Source organism: Varanus komodoensis, unplaced genomic scaffold, assembly GCF_004798865.1.
Source record: "Varanus komodoensis strain SLA01 unplaced genomic scaffold, ASM479886v1 scaffold34_1, whole genome shotgun sequence".
Classification (NCBI taxonomy): domain Eukaryota; kingdom Metazoa; phylum Chordata; class Lepidosauria; order Squamata; family Varanidae; genus Varanus; species Varanus komodoensis.
The window spans coordinates 5,792,346-5,809,252 of record NW_025335854.1 but is presented as its reverse complement, the minus strand read 5'-3'; the positions used below and the strand labels follow the sequence as shown (position 1 = coordinate 5,809,252).

The 16,907-nt window shown below is 40.0% G+C and overlaps 1 protein-coding gene across 1 annotated transcript; it reads right to left on the bottom strand.

The window, feature by feature from the left end:
* Positions 1-226: 226 nt before the first annotated feature.
* On the bottom strand, positions 227-11,141 carry SHCBP1L (SHC binding and spindle associated 1 like). The gene is made up of 10 exons (XM_044439132.1): positions 10,878-11,141; positions 8,274-8,423; positions 7,325-7,539; positions 5,847-5,933; positions 5,303-5,521; positions 2,886-2,991; positions 2,094-2,247; positions 1,499-1,749; positions 712-834; positions 227-543 (listed from the first exon to the last, which is right to left on the bottom strand). The coding sequence occupies exons 1-10, from the start codon at positions 11,139-11,141 to the stop codon at positions 307-309; spliced, it is 1,806 nt and encodes a 601-aa protein (XP_044295067.1). The 3' UTR covers positions 227-306.
* Between the last annotated feature and the right edge of the window lie 5,766 nt (positions 11,142-16,907).

Genomic DNA, 16,907 nt, shown 5'->3' with positions numbered 1-16,907 from the left:
AAGAGAGAAAAGGTGAGCACCCCCCCACACACACACACACTACAAAATAGCAAATCAAGTAAAATGCAAGTTTACAAACCTTAGACCTAAGGATACCAATTATAATTGTCATTTCTGGTACAGAGACATGTTAAATTGAAATTAAGCTTCAATGTTCTACCTTTATCAATGTATGAAGATATATTTACACAGAAACAGGATTACTATTCCATAAGAATATCCAGAACTGTTCATAAAATCTTTTAATAAAGTAAATTTTCTCATTGTTCCACTGCTAATGGTTGAAATTATGTGAAACCTGTAGCTTCAGTTAACTATGCTGATGCCTTTACTGTTGTCTTCTAGGATGTTAGTGTTTATCTCAAGGCTCAGTTCCTGCATTAGTTTGGTAATGGAATCTTCTCCATCGCCGGCTGCAGCACATTCCACCGTTCCTTCTGCTGTAGCACACAGCTGTTCAGAAGGCTTAATAATAGTCACTCCATAACCATTGTTATCATAAATATGATTATTTTTCATCCTTAGTTTAGGAGCAGGAAGGACCTGTTAAGAAATCAAACTCTTGTTCATAAGTTTATTAAATCTTTTCTAGTGTCATCAAATCATCTGCTTAAAAATAGATGTTTTTTCCATGTATCCCCAGCCTGTTTCCCTTTCACAAATATTTTGTTAGAATCTTAGAATGGTAATCAATTATCTCCAATGATTTACCTTAATATTAATTCCACCAAGGTTACCCCGTGAGGAGTCACTGGTTCTGAAGTTATTGCAGTGATGTATCTTGTTACCCTCCAGAGTAGCCATGCTTCCTGGGTATAGCTCAACTCCAGCCCCCTGAATGAAAAACAAGGCTGTTTTAGTTCATCATGAACACAAACAGATCACTGCAGAACGTTAGCCTTCTGTGTGAATATAGGGCAACTGATGAAGATTCTCTAAAGCTCTGGTCAGTTACTTTCAAAAGGGCCACTGCAGGTATTGAAATGAAGTGTAGTGGCCATTCTCACCATCCTCCCTACACACAGATATCTCACACTTATGGACAAAACCCAGACGATGCAGAAGCAAGCAGATCCTCAAAGATCATAGCTGGATCTGTGACTTCCAGTTGATGAAGCTGCAATAGGATAATTCATATATGTTATCCTTTCTCACATGTCTATTTTGTCCCTTGGTCATTTTTTTAAAATCTTGAAAGAGAACCAGGACAAGCCTTCTCACTCAATCTTAGAACCAGTCTAGATCATCAGCATAATTTCCTGGATTTAGGTTGGCCAAAGGGGTGGAGTTTGACCATTGCCCAATATCAGAAGAAAAAGCTGCCCATCAGTGTACTGCAAGGAGACCACAATGAAGAATGCCCGCATTATATTTAATTGGCATCAGTCTTTCCAAATCTAAATTGTCCTTATCTAATTCAAACGCATTTCTGTTTAGCTATGAGGAGTTTACAATCACATGTATGTACTGTATCTTGCATTGAAATGATACGGAATACCTGAGCTCCAGTTATCTCACTGTTTAGAATTGTAATAGAAGCACCAACAAGTACACAGGCTCCAGTTCCTTCACACTTCAATACACAGTTCTCCACAACTGTGTGTCCAGATTCAACTACTATAATACCATCAACAGTCCTTTGCTGTAACAAAGTAATGTTCATCAATTTCACATTTTGCGCCCTTGATACTACAAAGCTATCATGGGCAGGATTGGAAACAATCACTATTTCCTCTGGTCTTCCAACTCCTAAAGGGAAAAAACAACAACAAGAGTGTAAGAGAACTGAGATCTGAGCCCACCCACAGGGGCTGCTTTAACAAAGTATCTAATCAACATTGCACATGCTTGCAATTGCTACAGCAGCTGTGTATTAAGTTGCCATGTCTAAAATTTAAAAAAATGTTTTTATAGGAACTTTAAGTGATCTACTCCCCTCAAAATTCTGAAAATGCAAAAATGACCCACATTTTAACTAGCCTTTTATTCTGTCAGATATTTTCTTTCAATATGCTTAATTCAATAAAAGTCACAGCAACTGCTGTTAATTTAGCAGCTGTAAATGCAAAGAAATAAGGAGTCATATTATTGACCTTTAATAACAATATCTTCAGTTAACATGGAAAGGTTTTCTGCTTTATATTCTCCAGGAAAAATAAGCACATTATCCCCACTGTAACAGCTGTCCAAAGCCAAGTTTAGGTTATCATGCTGCTGAAGAAGTGTGTCAGAGGAAAGCTCTTTAACCTAGATGTATGACAGTTACAAAATAAGATCAGAAATTGTTATATAATTTTGCTATACAAAAGATATTAACTGATCACTCTAACTAGAAGAAGCAAATTTACATAAATTATCCAGGTCGCCAAATTAAATTTTCATAAAATCTGAATTACAAATTACCTTGATGTAAAATTTAGTGTTTATAATGTGTTGAACTCATAGCATTTCTCAGCCTAAACTTTCTCACAAGCTTTGTTCTGATGGCAAAATTCAGAAATTTACACTGACCATGACACCTGGAGTGTAATCTTATAACAGGTAAACCCAATGAATTCAGTAGGACTTGCTTTTAAGTTAACATGTATAGTATTGTCCTGAAAACCAATGAAGAACAGATTGTTGGTAGCCGGTTCACATTCCTGGAAATAAGACTTTTGAGGAATTTTAGATCTCATCTGTGCTACTTAGACAGCATTTAGCAAATTTTACTGATGTGTTTTCGTAGCACATGTAATGGGACCCTTTTTGTCAAATCAAGACCTAGAGGTTTTCTTTCCTCATCTACAACTCAAGGAATATTTCCATGTTACTGATCAATGCACCAAGATCCAGGTAATGTTTATCAGGCACTTGGAGATTTGCACAAATTAACTTTTCCTTACCATTTCAGTTGCCCCTGTTTTTGCAACAACATGAGTTACAGTTTTCCCACCATCTCGGTGTCCTTTCCTACGTTTCAATATTCTTGGGGTGAGAGGTCCATGAGCCCTGAAATTTAAAATGAACTCTGTGCTACAATTAAAGTTAGACAAAGCATTCTGTGAACATATGTAAGCTGGCTTCAAGTACACTCCATTGAATTTGTTTCAGATTTAAACACAGGCAGACAGGCATTTAAGCCTAAACAATATCGTCACACAAAATGAACATACCAGAAATGTCTGGCACAACAAACTCATAAAAATGCAAAGTGAACAAAATAAGTAGTATTCAGTATTTCTGCTTTCAGCCAGATAACTTCATTTACATGAAACAATGCACTATAGACCTTGGAAATGTATGTCATGAATCTTGGCTTTCAACTGTTTTAGGAATTTCAACTATCTGAAGTTTTAACAGTACACAAAGTAGCAAGTTTTAAAAACGATTAAGGGATGTTTGGCCAAAGCTGTCTGAAGGCATTTTATAAGCCATCCTGATGAGATGTTATTTAAGCTAAAATTGGCTATCAGTTCAGGGTTATATTTTTTATAAATGTATATAAAATGTAATGGAAATTGCCTTTTTAAAATTAGAGTTTGAGAGTTCTTTCAAGTTTTCCTTCTTTACCTTCCAGAAATTGCCACATGACTGCCAGAGTAAAGATGGCCACAGGGAAGGTTGGGAGTCCCAGTTTTTGTCCTTCACTGTTGCTTTTCCATTGACAGTTATGCATTTGATCCTTTGCAATTGTGCTCCAATTTGCACGTATGCAGTCACACCTTACCTCACATAGTTTTAAGTATGCATTTGTGCACTTGCGAAGGATCAGCAAAATATTTTTTTCTCCTTAATGCACAATGTTCTGGGGCCAAAAAGATACAAATACAGTGCCAATTGTGCTTTTTGAGGCTTCAAATCCTTTTTAAGTCCACTTTCAGAATCAGTAAAATTGTGTAAGTGAGCCGCTAGAGTTTTGGCAAGCAGCTTTGTAGCCATCTCCAACAATTCATGATAAATTGTCTGATCAGGTTTGGATGACAAAGAACCTAACCTAATAAGCCTCCCTCCAGGAGCCACACCAGGTTCAGACAGCATGACAGAGCCACCATGACTGGATACCACGGTGGTTGCCATATTATGAGAACTAGATCAGTAAGTACTTCAAAGGAATTTTGCTTACCAATATCCACTTATTATGAAAAGATATACAACAGATGGCGAATATATATTAATAGTGACAAACCAGCATGTTCAAACTGCATACTAATGACTACACAATGTGCTGACAGCAAGTTTTTTAGGGTAATTTCCCAGATCTGAGATTATCAAGTGAAGATGCCAAATACTGAACCTGGGAATATAATCATGCATGAAAATAATGCAGTCTTCACCACTGTGTTATAGGTCCCTGTCTTAGCAATAGTAGTCCACTACAAAGCAAAAAAAAAATAGTTGAGCTGAATAAATCTTTACTAGCATTATCAGATTAACATAACAATGTAAGTGGTACCACTGTTACTCATATTCTAAGTCTTAAAATATGGGGCTGTCTGAACAAGATGCTGGTGCTCTAATCCGAAACATTTTTGTATCAAAGTCCCAGTCATTTTAATGAAACTTGATTTCTGGCAAGTGTACTCGCAACCATTACCCTACTTATTCCCACTGAAAATAAAACTGGTATGAGAATGAAGTATTTATTCAGATATTTATGGCAAACATTTTTCAGCAATAAACATTTATTTTTCTCATGTAATATTCATTTCAAAGTTCCACCAAAGAGATAAAACAGCAAAGGAACAATTAGTAATGAGGTGTGTACTTTAAGGTCCAATCTTGAGGTAAGCAGTGTTCCCCTCAACAGCACAATTTCAACTCGTATTAGTAGCATTATACAGTAACGGTTTTCTTACAAGTATCGGCAAAACACGCAATCACTTTCTTAATCAGATTACGATGTAGTGAAAAATTGTTCACCAGTTTTGAGTAAGGGAAAAGGAGTGGGATGGAAGGTACTCATCTATCCTACAGGCACTTCAGTCACCACAGAGCATGCAACAAGTGGTCCATGCTTTACTAGCAACCATTTGTACTGGGACCTCAGAATCAACTGCAGTTACACTGGCGCAAGGCAATTTGTGCAAAGTTACTACAAATAACATATATAGATACAATCATACTTAAAGTAATAACTTGAGTGGTCACATCTAAGGTTGCAATCCTATAACCCACTTACTGGGAGTAAGACTCATTGAACGCAGTAAGACTCACTTCAGACAAAACATGTATAAGACTGTGGTCCAATTCACTAATGAATTAGCTGTATTTATAATTAGTTGCTGTTTTTAAAGTCAGATTAAATGTCAAAAGAAATTACCTTAAACGTAAATCTTCCCATATTTTCAACAATCCACATAGCATTATTAGTTCATAGTATTTTTTCCAACATTCAACAGCTTCTTCTGCTGTGGGCTCTTCCTTAATATTACTTTGATAATGAATCAAGTCCAAATGCATGCTCTTATACTTTTCCAAATTTCTTCTAAAACGGTGAGCAATTGGAGCAGGGATAATCCCATTCTGAATATCACACCAACTATGAAAAGTTAAGAAAGTCAGAACTTCTCCCTTGCAACTGGATTCAAGAATTCTGAGCCCTAATTCCAACAAACTGGTACACTAAAATGCTTTACTTCAAACTGAAAACTCCTCTCTGGAAAGCATTACATAAATTAGGAAGGAGGCTTCTAGCCTAACCTTCTCCATGGTATCCTAGTTTTCACTATGTTGAAAATTATTGGGGACAGGAGGAAAAATCTAACATGGCTGCCTCTAGCAATAATTTGATGTGCTATCACACAGACAAAGGCTTACCACCTCATCTATTCTTTGTAAGGACTAAGCAGGAAAATTATACTTGCATCTTAATTCTTTCTTCTATCAGCGCCGCATAGGTTTCACTATTTTCATCATCATCCCAATCTCTCCAAAGAAAATCATAGAAAAACCTAAATAATAGGAAAACCCACAATTGTGTCATGCTATTTCTTTTTAAGCATATCCTATATACTGCATTCATTGTAGAACAATAAAATCCAGCAAAAACACCACTCTGAAGGACCAAGAAAAAACATGTTAAAATTTGAAGAACTATCAGAATAACACCTCTAAATGTACAGTGCAGCAAAAAATCTATATATTCTCCCTTTTAGTGTTTTAATTTACTATATGTGCTGTACTGAATTTATGTTCTGACAGTTTTATTAGCTAAATAATCTTTCTGCATCCTGTTTATAGGAAGAATATGCTTCCATAGATACATTTTTGTTAACAGACTGAAGTTCAAGTTCAGATCATTCTGACATGCCCTTCTTAATTTACTTTTTCCACATCACTTTTTCATTTTCCCCCAAATGGTGGGTGTTTTAGATTTATTTTTTGCTTTTGTCTCTAAATGAAAGACAACAACTCCCAGTATTCCTCAGCTAGCCAGACTGCATAGGATTTTGCCTTAAGTTTGCTTTAGTCAAAAACTATCCCCCCACTATTAAAAAAACCCCTCCCATAATAGATTCTACCAAATTGAAAAGCAGAAACATGGAAATTGTTGGACTCTTCTCTTTCTAAAAATTTGTAGGATTGCACCCTTATTTCTTTTAAACACAAGGATTGGATTTAACAGCTCACAATGACTCGAAGGCCTTCATGTCCCCTTCCAACTCTACCATTCTATGATTTAATTTTAGACATTTAACAAACCTGAATATTCTAGTCTGAAATCACTAGGTTAGCACATTTGAACAGTATCCCTTAAGAATCTCAAGGAAGCAGGATTTCAAATCATAATAGGAGAGGGTGCAGCTAACATATGATCAGAAGTTATGGCTGCAAAGCCAGAAGCTTCATAAAAATAATAAGAATAAAACCAAGCCCCTAAAAGAATCAGGTTCCTCTATAAGCCATGACCAATAAGATAACAAATTCTTGCAGCATCAAAATACAACTGAAATAATGAGCATATAACTTTTTTTAAAGACTGCATATTCATAACACTAAAACAAAGAATACGGGCCCAAATGACCAGTAAATGACAAGAAGATGCTAGCAATTCACAATGTCATAATACACTGCATGATTTTCAATGTATTTATTGCATTGTTGTATCCACTAATGAATTTCTATTGTGAAAGAACTGCCTAAATATCAAACTGTCCATCTATCAGAGTATTCTGACAGCACCTGTCCAAGGGATCAGGCAAATATCTTATCACCTTTTACCTGGGATGCTTTCAATTGGAGATTATCTAGATGAATTATAAACTGTCCAGTTGTTTCTCTCTTAGCACACATTCATTCTGTTTACTATTCTGGTGAGTACTAAATTTGAAGAAAAACATACCTCACAATTTCCAAAGCCTTGGCTATATCGAACACTACAATATCCTGCCCCTCCACAGGATAAACTTCCAAAAGAGGTACACAATGATCCATTTCCTCCAGAACTTCATCAACTAATTGTCTTGGAATATTTGCAATGTTAGAGGAAAAAGGCTCAGCTACAGATACAGATACTTTGAAGTTAGCAGATGGATTCTGGGGAAGTTTGCAGGTAACCTAAAATTAACAAGAACATAAATCATTACAAGGTAAAAAGAGATTCAGAGTCATAATAATCATAGTCTGTATGTTTCCCAACACTTATAAACACCCAATTTAGGGCAAATTTCTATATTCAATATATGCTAAGAACAAATATTCTATCCCTGAAAATGTGAAATAAGAAATGTATATGCACAGTATATAGTCCATATAGTGTTTGCTATTATTTGTGGTTTCAGGCACCTGCTGGGGGCCTGGAACCAATTCCCATAGATTCAGGGGTCCTGCTGTACACAGCCCCCCTGCCAGCACCACCTTGGCAGCCCACACCTACCGCTGGCACTTGTCAACTGGCCCCCTGTTGAAAAAGTTTGAGGACCCCTGCCATAGGGCTTTGCAGAACAAAGGGGAAAAACTCCAAGAGACAAAGGGAGGGGAAGAGGCCGGGACTGACCATCTAGATCAAATGCTATTTGATGCACATTAGATCCTTATAAGCTTCTGGCTTTGGAAGCTCAGGAACACTGGCCTTGAGTGACCAGACTGTGCCCTTAATCTTTATAACACATTCACAAAGCATTGCTTATTTGGCAGTATAAAAAGGAATAAATAAAATTGAAATTGAAAAAATTGAATTTCCACAATTCAATGCATGAGCAATGTAATTTTCTGAGCAGTAGGATAATTTTAAAGAATAAAACATGTGGGTCTAATACATCTTTAAAAATTACTAAAGATTATTTAGTTACCTCAACAAGTACACCAACATATGGTATGGGAATTTCTTCAGAACTGACAAAAAAGAGTTCTGGATTGGTCTTCCAAATTCCAAGCCATTTCTCTTTCATCTTCAACTTTTCCAAAAGATATTTACTAATGGTCTCATTAGCATCTTCTGCCTTTTACATAATAAAGGAGGGGGAATGTACATTATTTATATTATTCTTATCCAAATACATTTCCAACATTGAGTATCATTATATATATAATGATATTCAAATACATGCATGATGCATGCATATATAGATTAATATATTAATATACAATGCAGAATCAATCGTTTTTATCCCATCATGCCCCTTCCAGCTTGCCAAATATAATGTATTAACAGTGACACTGATAACCCAAGCACAAACAACTGTAAGAAAAAAAAAGGCTGATTCTGCAATAATAAAGTATCAGTTAGAGAACAGACTCCCTTTTTGACAGGGCAGGTCATCACAACACTTTGGTGTCTACAATCACCATTTGCCAAGTAGAATTTACTCTTCGGTAAGGATGCACAGCACTGTAATCTTAGACGTTATTTTCCACACAAGTCTATCTCATTCTCTTGCACCACTGACTCTAGGTATGGGATGTAATAAATTCAATGGAAAACATACAGTTTGATTAACGGAGATCTGCTAATGAATAAAGGGAACAAATTACAAGCAACCTTATTTGCTCACTGATATTTTAAAATGTTAATGTTGCAAAAGAAGTACATGAATGTTTCTTTCATTTGAATTTTAACTTTAAAAAAGAGAATAGTCATCCTAGCAAACTAAATTGACACAAAAACACAATGGCACAATGTGCATAAACATATTAATAATAAGCATGTAAAGAACTGCTACTCAACATAATTCACTAACTCACAATGGATAAATGACAGTATAAAAACCATTGTGCTAGGTAATACCAAAATACTCTAGGCTCCAGCTAAAGAATGTGCTCTCTGTACTCTTTAAAAGGGGAATCCAAAAAGGCCTGTAACTCCTCACATGCCCCAGCCAGCCGTGCTGAGAGTTATAGGCCCCCTTTCTGCCTAAACAGGCACAGAATTGCACGCTAAGCCACTGAAATTATTCGTGGTTCAGCAACTTCAATGGAAAGCTAGAAGTAACACAACCATGTTGCCCACTCATCCTCTTTCCTGGAAAATTTGTACACATAAAGGTAGTGTAGCTCGTGGGTTGATTTAAGACACTAAAGCAAGAAACTACAGTGGTATTGCATATTTTTTTGCTAATGCAAACAAGCATGACTAATATTACAGGCAGTGGCCAAGTTAGCCCAATATTGGGGTTAAAAGACAAAGGAATAATGAAGTGAATGGACAGTGCATATAGTTCCATTCACAATTCAAACGAGTATTCTGCCATTGTTCAATTTTTTTCACATACCCTTAAATGTCCTAGTTTGTAGCCCTGGGGGTATGCATACCCCAGGTTGGGGATCACTGGTCAAATGGTGGGTATCCTCCAAGGGTGCCTCCAGCTGCTCTGCCAACAACCATCTCAAGCAATTTCCCTCAGGAAGGGGCATCAGCAGCTGGGCTGTTACTGCCAAGGAACTCTGGTCCAGGGTGGGTTTCTTCAGGGGTGGTCACATGCCGCCTCCTAAGAAGAGCAGGAGCTACGCCTGCACAAAGCAATTCATTTACCGTGCCCTGGACCCACCCAGTCATAGCCAGGAGACACAGATTAAGAGGGCATATGGTTGGTGACATTGTGAAAGTATCTTCTTCAAATCATCAAGGACAACTGAAACTGATTCCACAAAGTTGGGCAGGTAATAAAGTCAGACACCTCAACAGGACCTGCATTAACATAACCAGAACATTTATTTCAACCTCATAAAAAGGCGGTGTAACCAAGTTCGCAGTCCAACAATCTCTGCACAATCAATATAACAACTCGCTCCACTTTGCTAGGGAATGCCGTAGTCTCTGGCACTTGTGCCACTGCACCACCTTTCAAAATGAGGTTAAAGTAACCACTGCGGTCTCCAGAGAACACAGCGCCAAATAGGGTCTTTTTTGACCCCAGGTGGGATTCTCCAAGGACCTGTGGCCTTCTATAAGTTGGTGGTCTACAACTCCCCCGAGTCCTGGCCTGTACAGCTGATGAAGGATGTTGCAAGCTGTAGTCCACCAACAAGAGAGCCACTGCAGTGTACAAGTTAGGACCGCAGGTCTCGGTCTCAGGCGATCTGGTTCCCAGCTCAGCCATAGAGCCAACTGGGTGGCACTGGACCCCTCACAGTCTCTCAGCCCAGCCTACCTCACAGGGTTGTTGTGGGGATAAGTCTGAGAAGAGGAAGCAGAGAATTATGTAGGCTGTTTATTTTTTTGAAAGGACAAGGCTGGATATAAATCCAGTAAGAGATTAAAACAAAGCCATCTGGCGGGCAACACGTTCTCCACCTCTCATAGCACCACCGGTTTATGCAAGCCGGCAGGGATAGGGCCCGATCTCATCACTACGCTCTCCGGCCTTGCTGCGGGTGCGGGGCAGGGGCAAGAGGCCCCCGAGGCTTCCTCCACACAGCCCGCCGGGGCGATCGGCTGCCCAGCGCCGCCGCCTCACCTTGCAGCCCTTCAGAAGCTCGTCGCAGTACAGCGCCACCTTCTCCCGGCCGCTCAGGGAGCTCAGGTGGGACGGGAACTGCACCGGCAGCGGGCCGGCGTCCCCCTCGCCGCTGTCCCCGCCGGGGAGGAGACGGCGGCCCGTCGCGTTCTGGGGCGGGCTCCCCGCAGCGCTTGAGCCGGAGCGGGCGCCCGAGGACGCGTCGGAGCCCTTCGCCGCCTCCTCCGCTCCCCGCGGCGGCGAGCCGGCCCCGCTCGCCGCCATCGCCTCGCCTCGCCGGCTCCCGCCTTTTCGCCCACGCGCCGCCGCGCCGCCCCCACGAGGTCCGCGCGCAGGACTCCTCCGCCCAGCCGGACCTACTTCCAGGCAGCCACGCGCGCCGAGGGCTCAGCCAGCGGGAGGGAGCGATCGCAACAAAGGACCGTTATGCCGTCAGAGGTCGCAGTGGACACACGCGCGGGCTTCTTCCGCTGCCGTCGAAAGTAGTCCCGCACGGCCTCCGGGAGTTCTTCGCGGCGCGCTTTTGTGGGAAGGATCGAAGTTTGTAAGGGGGTCGTGGAAACCCCATTGCCCAAACCCTCTATCCTGTTCACGCGAGGGCCATCGCTCAGACGTTAATACTGATTTGCCTTTCTGTTTAGCCCCACAGTCGAAGCTGTCTGGGTGATTTACAATGATCTATTAAAAGAAATAATTCTCGGACCCCCCCCCAACAATTGCACATTCCTGGGACATCACTTGCATCAGCTTTCTTCAACCTAGTATCCTCTAACACCTTTTTATTTCCCCATCATTTTAAATTGTACTTGTTTAAGATTGGGTTTGATTTACTGTATATTTTGATGCTGTCCTTTATTTTATTGTATTACCGCCCTGAGACACAGTGAAGGGCGGGATATGAAAGCTTTAAATACATAAATACATATTTAAATACATAAAGGCTTATGCGAATGGGGCGGCATATAAGTTCTCCAAATAAATAAATAATGTGGCTGCTATGCTTTTGCTATGTGGCTTTCCATAGGATAACCTCTACTGGGGGATTTTGGCGAGCTGATGCTTGTAACGGAAGGGCAATTCCCCCCATCCTCTCCCCTTTTTCGGAGCATCTTTGGTATGCCAGTGGGAAAGATCACGCCATTGCAACGTTTTACTTCTGTAACCTATTGGAAAGTGCCAGTGGTGTTACCTGTGACCCTCTAATGATCAACGTATAAAAGTGCCAACCGAGCACTGCTCAGGGGCACCATCTGGAATGATTTGTTGGCAGCTGGTTGTTGTTGTTGTTATTATTAAAACATTTTTATGCCGCCCCATTCGCCGAAGCCTCGGGGCAGCTTACAACAAGAATAAACCCTTTGAAAGAAAGCCTTCCCCTGTTGTGTATCTTGGGCATACCAGGACAGGAGAGGGACCATTTGGTCAACACCCTGAATGTAGATTTGAACTTGGGGTTCCCACGTCCAAGGCTAAGTTCTATCAAGCTGGCCTAATATTTGATTCAAAACCTCTCCCACCGAACGATTCTGGCATATCTCTGGCAGGCTGTCTTTTTTTCTTAACAGAGCTGTTACAATTTGGTAGTATCTATTTAATCTTGAAGTAGTTCACAAAATAGTACATGAGGCCACTGTTCTTATGTTCTTACAAAGCTCTCTTAAAGAAATCTGGCTGTCCCTGTTAAACTAGAAATTTCATAGCTGGATAGATTCCTAGCTATTCTGGAATCTAAATAAATTGACCGTCGAGTCTCAATGTTCTGAAAAGTGGAACAACAAACAGGAGAACACCTGCCATCCTATATTCTCATCTGGAGGGAATCCTTCAGACATTGAGTATTTGGATTTGGTGTGAGAAAAATATTACTGTGTTTTGTAGCAATGTATCGCATGGGAGCTGTCAATCATGTTTTTGCCCTTCTTCCTCATTCCAGCCCTTGCAGTGGAAAACACAGATGTTCTTAGAAATACAGCTGGTATTCTTCCCTATAAAATAAGAACAAATAGACATTATAGTTATGTAGCCAAGTTATAATTGGGTTGGATTCACATTTAGGCATGCTAAGAGTGGCTCAATTCAGACTGATAGCTCTTAGCTTGCTTATGATTTACTGGTCTCATTGATTTCAATGACCTATTTTAAATGTGTTCAAAAGGATTTTAATCAGACTGAGTTTTTCCAGGTAAGTCAAACACACATACAACTCAGATTTTATCTGTAGTGCTGTGACTGATTCTAGTCTATAGAGACTATTTTTGCTGCAGAGCAATTTTTTCATATTTTTTTCATGATTTTACACAGGAAGGGAGAGATCACAAGTTGGATCACAAGTTAGTATGCTGTCTAGATTTGACATAGCTTTCCTCCCCAGGAGCAAGTGTCTTTTAATTTCTTGGCTGCAGTCCCCATCTGCGGTGATCTTGGAGGAAAATAAAATCTGTCACTACCTCCATTTCTTCCCCATCTATTTGCCAGGAAGCGAGAGGACCGGATGCCATTATCTTAGTTTTCTTAATGTTGAGTTTCAAGCCAACTTTTGCTCTCTCCTCCTTCACCCGCATCAAGAGACTCTTTAGTTCCTCTTCACTTTCTGCCATGAGAGTGGTATCATCTGCATATCTGAGGTTGTTGATATTTCTCCCAGCAATCTTAATTCCAACTGGAGATTCATCTAGGTCCGCCTTTCTCATGATGTACTCTGCATATAAGTTAAATAGGCAGGGCAACAGTATACAGCCTTGCCGAACTCCTTTCTCAATTTTGAACCAATCAGTGGTTCCGTGTCCAGTTCTCACTGTTCCTTCTTGACCTGCATATAGGTTTCTCAAGAGACAAATAAGATAGTCTGGTACTCCCATCTCTTGAAGAACTTGCCACAGTTTGTTGTGATCCACACAATCAAAGGCTTTAGCAGAGTCAATGAAGCAGAGGTAGATGTTTTTCTGGAACTCCCTAGCTTTCTCCATGATCCAGCGTATGTTGGCAATTTGATCTCTAGTTCCTCTGCCTCTTTGAAACCCTGCCTGTACTTCTGGTAGTTCTCGGTCCACATACTGCTGAAGCCTAGCTTGTAGGATTTTGAGCATAACTTTGCTAGCATGTGAAATGAGTGCAATGGTGCGGTAGTTTGAACATTCCTTGGCATTGCCCTTCTTTGGGATCAGAATGTAAACTGACCTTTTCCAATCCTGTGGCCACTGTTGAGTTTTCCAAGTTTGCTGGCATATTGAGTGTAGCACTTTTACTGCATCATCTTTTAAGATTTTGAATAGCTCAGCTTGAATACTGTCACCTCCACTAGCTTTGTTGTTGCTCAGACCTCCTAAGGCCCATTTGACTTCACATTCCAGGATATCTGGCTCGAGGTCAGTGACCACCCCATCGTGGTTATCGGGAATGTTAAGCTCTTTCTTGTATAGTTCTTCTGTGTAATCTTGCCACCTCTTCTTAATCTCTTCTGCCTCTGTTAGGCCCCTGCCATTTTGGTCCTTTATCATGCCCATCTTTGCATGAAATGTTCCCTTCATATCTCCAATTTTCTTGAAGAGATCTCTGGTCCTCCCTATTCTATTGTTTTCTTCTATTTCTTTGCACTGTTCATTTAAGAAGGCATTCTTATCTCTTCTAGCTATTCTCTGGAATTCTGCATTCAATTGGGTGTATCTTTCTCTTTCTCCCTTGCCTTTCGCTTCACTTCTTTCCTCAGCTATTTGTAAAGCTTCCTCAGACAGCCATTTTGCTTTCTTGCATTTCTTTTTCTTTGGGATGGCTTTAGTTGCTACCTCTTGTACAAACTTAGCCTTTTAGTAGTAAATAATTTGCAAGATCAGTAGAAAATTATGATAATTATTCATTTAAAATGTCTCTTCTATTTGGTCTGAAATTCATTTGCAGCCTTTCATATATACTGATGTTGATGGCTGGTTGTGGAAAAGTGAACTCAAGGTCAAACTGCTTATTCAATTCCTTCTGTTCCTGTATCTGCTTAGATTAAAACCTGCTAAGTGAAATCACTTCTTCTGAAACTAAATCTTCTGCACTGCAAGCTATAACGTATTAATAACTGTTAAAAGAAGAGCATGTTTTATGTTCCTAGGGTTGCAGAACCCTATGGTGAGTTATCAGCGGAATGCCCTTTTAAATCTTGGCCATTTGTCTGTTAGACTGTACAAGCTGTAGACTTGAACACAATTATAATTGCTACAGTTGCACATTTTGTAAAGATTGACATTTGTTCCCATTAGATAGAAAAAAATATCAACGATCACAATGTTACATTTCCATTGGTCAACCCTCTGTGCTGTAAATAGCACTTTACAATCTAGCATTGGGATCAACAGACTCCAACCAAGGGCCAAACTCAACTTTGACTACATAGCATGTTTGTTGTTGTTCTTGTTATGTGCCATCAAGTCATCTATGACTTACGGTGACCCTTCAAATGAAAGCCCTCCAAAATGGCCTGTCTATGGCATCCCTGCTCAGCTCTGCTAATTACATAGCATATAATGGTAGTAAATTACAGGTTAATTACCTCACGCTTTCATTAACCCACAATTTGCTGTGGCACGTGCCAGAAACATTTTACAGCTGTTTTGAATATTCATTTTCCACTCAGGCTGACTGTGCATAGCTTCACACTTTATACTAAGACTCCCTGTAAGTTTTTCCTGTGGGGCTTTGGCTTTTATGAAAGAGTGCAATTATTTCCACTTCTCCAATATTTGCACTAGTATCCCAGTACTTCTACCTCCGCACTTCTTCCTCAGTACTATTTCTATCCTGGTACTTCTACCTCACTTTTTTTTTTCAAAAAGGCTGCTTCACATTACACTAAAGTAAGCATACCTGCTCCCAAACTGAGGATACCCACCGATCAGAAGCCACTTTCAGTCGCCTCTGTCCCACACTTCCTGCTGGTCACTTCCCTCTGTTGCTAGCTGTCCCTTCTTTATACGGGTTGTACAGCGGTAAGCCGAATCAGGAAACATACACAAATGTCATGACAAAGCAGGAACCGGGCAGGGGGATTGCAGAAATGCTAAGACAGCTGTCATTTGTTCCTGCCCACTTGTGCAGGGCCATGAAGAAGAGAGTTCCAAATGCATCCGGGACACTTTTTGTGTCATTTCTTTGCCATTTTTAGCAGCATGGGGCAGAGGGCACTGAGAAAGGATGAGGCAAGATGGCCACGGCATGAATGAGAATGAGAGGCATGGCATCAGTTTTTGCCACCCTGGCCTGCTGGCTCTCCAGCTTTTCCCAGCAACCCATGATATGATTGCCTGGTCAGATTTGGACCAAGCAAAAACCCATAGTGGGTTATCATGTCTTGGGAACTATGTCAATAGGTTAATCACGTCTTAAACAACCCACGGTTAATCTACAATTTATAATTGGATGAACTGTGGGTTGTTTAACCCTACTATTTACCTATAATGCCCAGATTCAGAAGTCTTGTCGCAACCCTCAACTGTGGGTTAATTACATGCCAACAGCCCCGTGCAAACATGCAGCATCTGGTGTTTTTATTTATTTATTTTATTTATTTATTAAAACATTTTTATGCCGCCGAAGCATGCAACCCCCCCCCCCCCCCCGCATTATGTGCATTCCAATGTATTTGCCTTCCCCTAAAAAAGCAGCCACTGAGTGGCAGGATCTGACTGGGAATATTGTGTCAGGGAAATGCTGGTTTAATCCCGGGGTACAGAACCTCTTTCAGACCGAGGGTCAACTTGCATTTTAGAGAAGTTTTGGGGGACTACATTTCAGTGCTGGGACCAACTGAAAGTACACAGGGCAGGATCTTAACATTCCGAAATGGAAACTGACTATTTTAAATTCAATTATATAGTTATTTACTATATATATAGTTAATAACTATTGTATAGTTACTGCTATATAATTGTCATATAATTGCTATATAATTGTATAGGTATTTACATAGTTGGCAACTTTGCTATTTAAAAATAACCCTTCCTTCCTTCATACATTTATCTTGTCAAAATAACAAAGCAACTCCCTTAA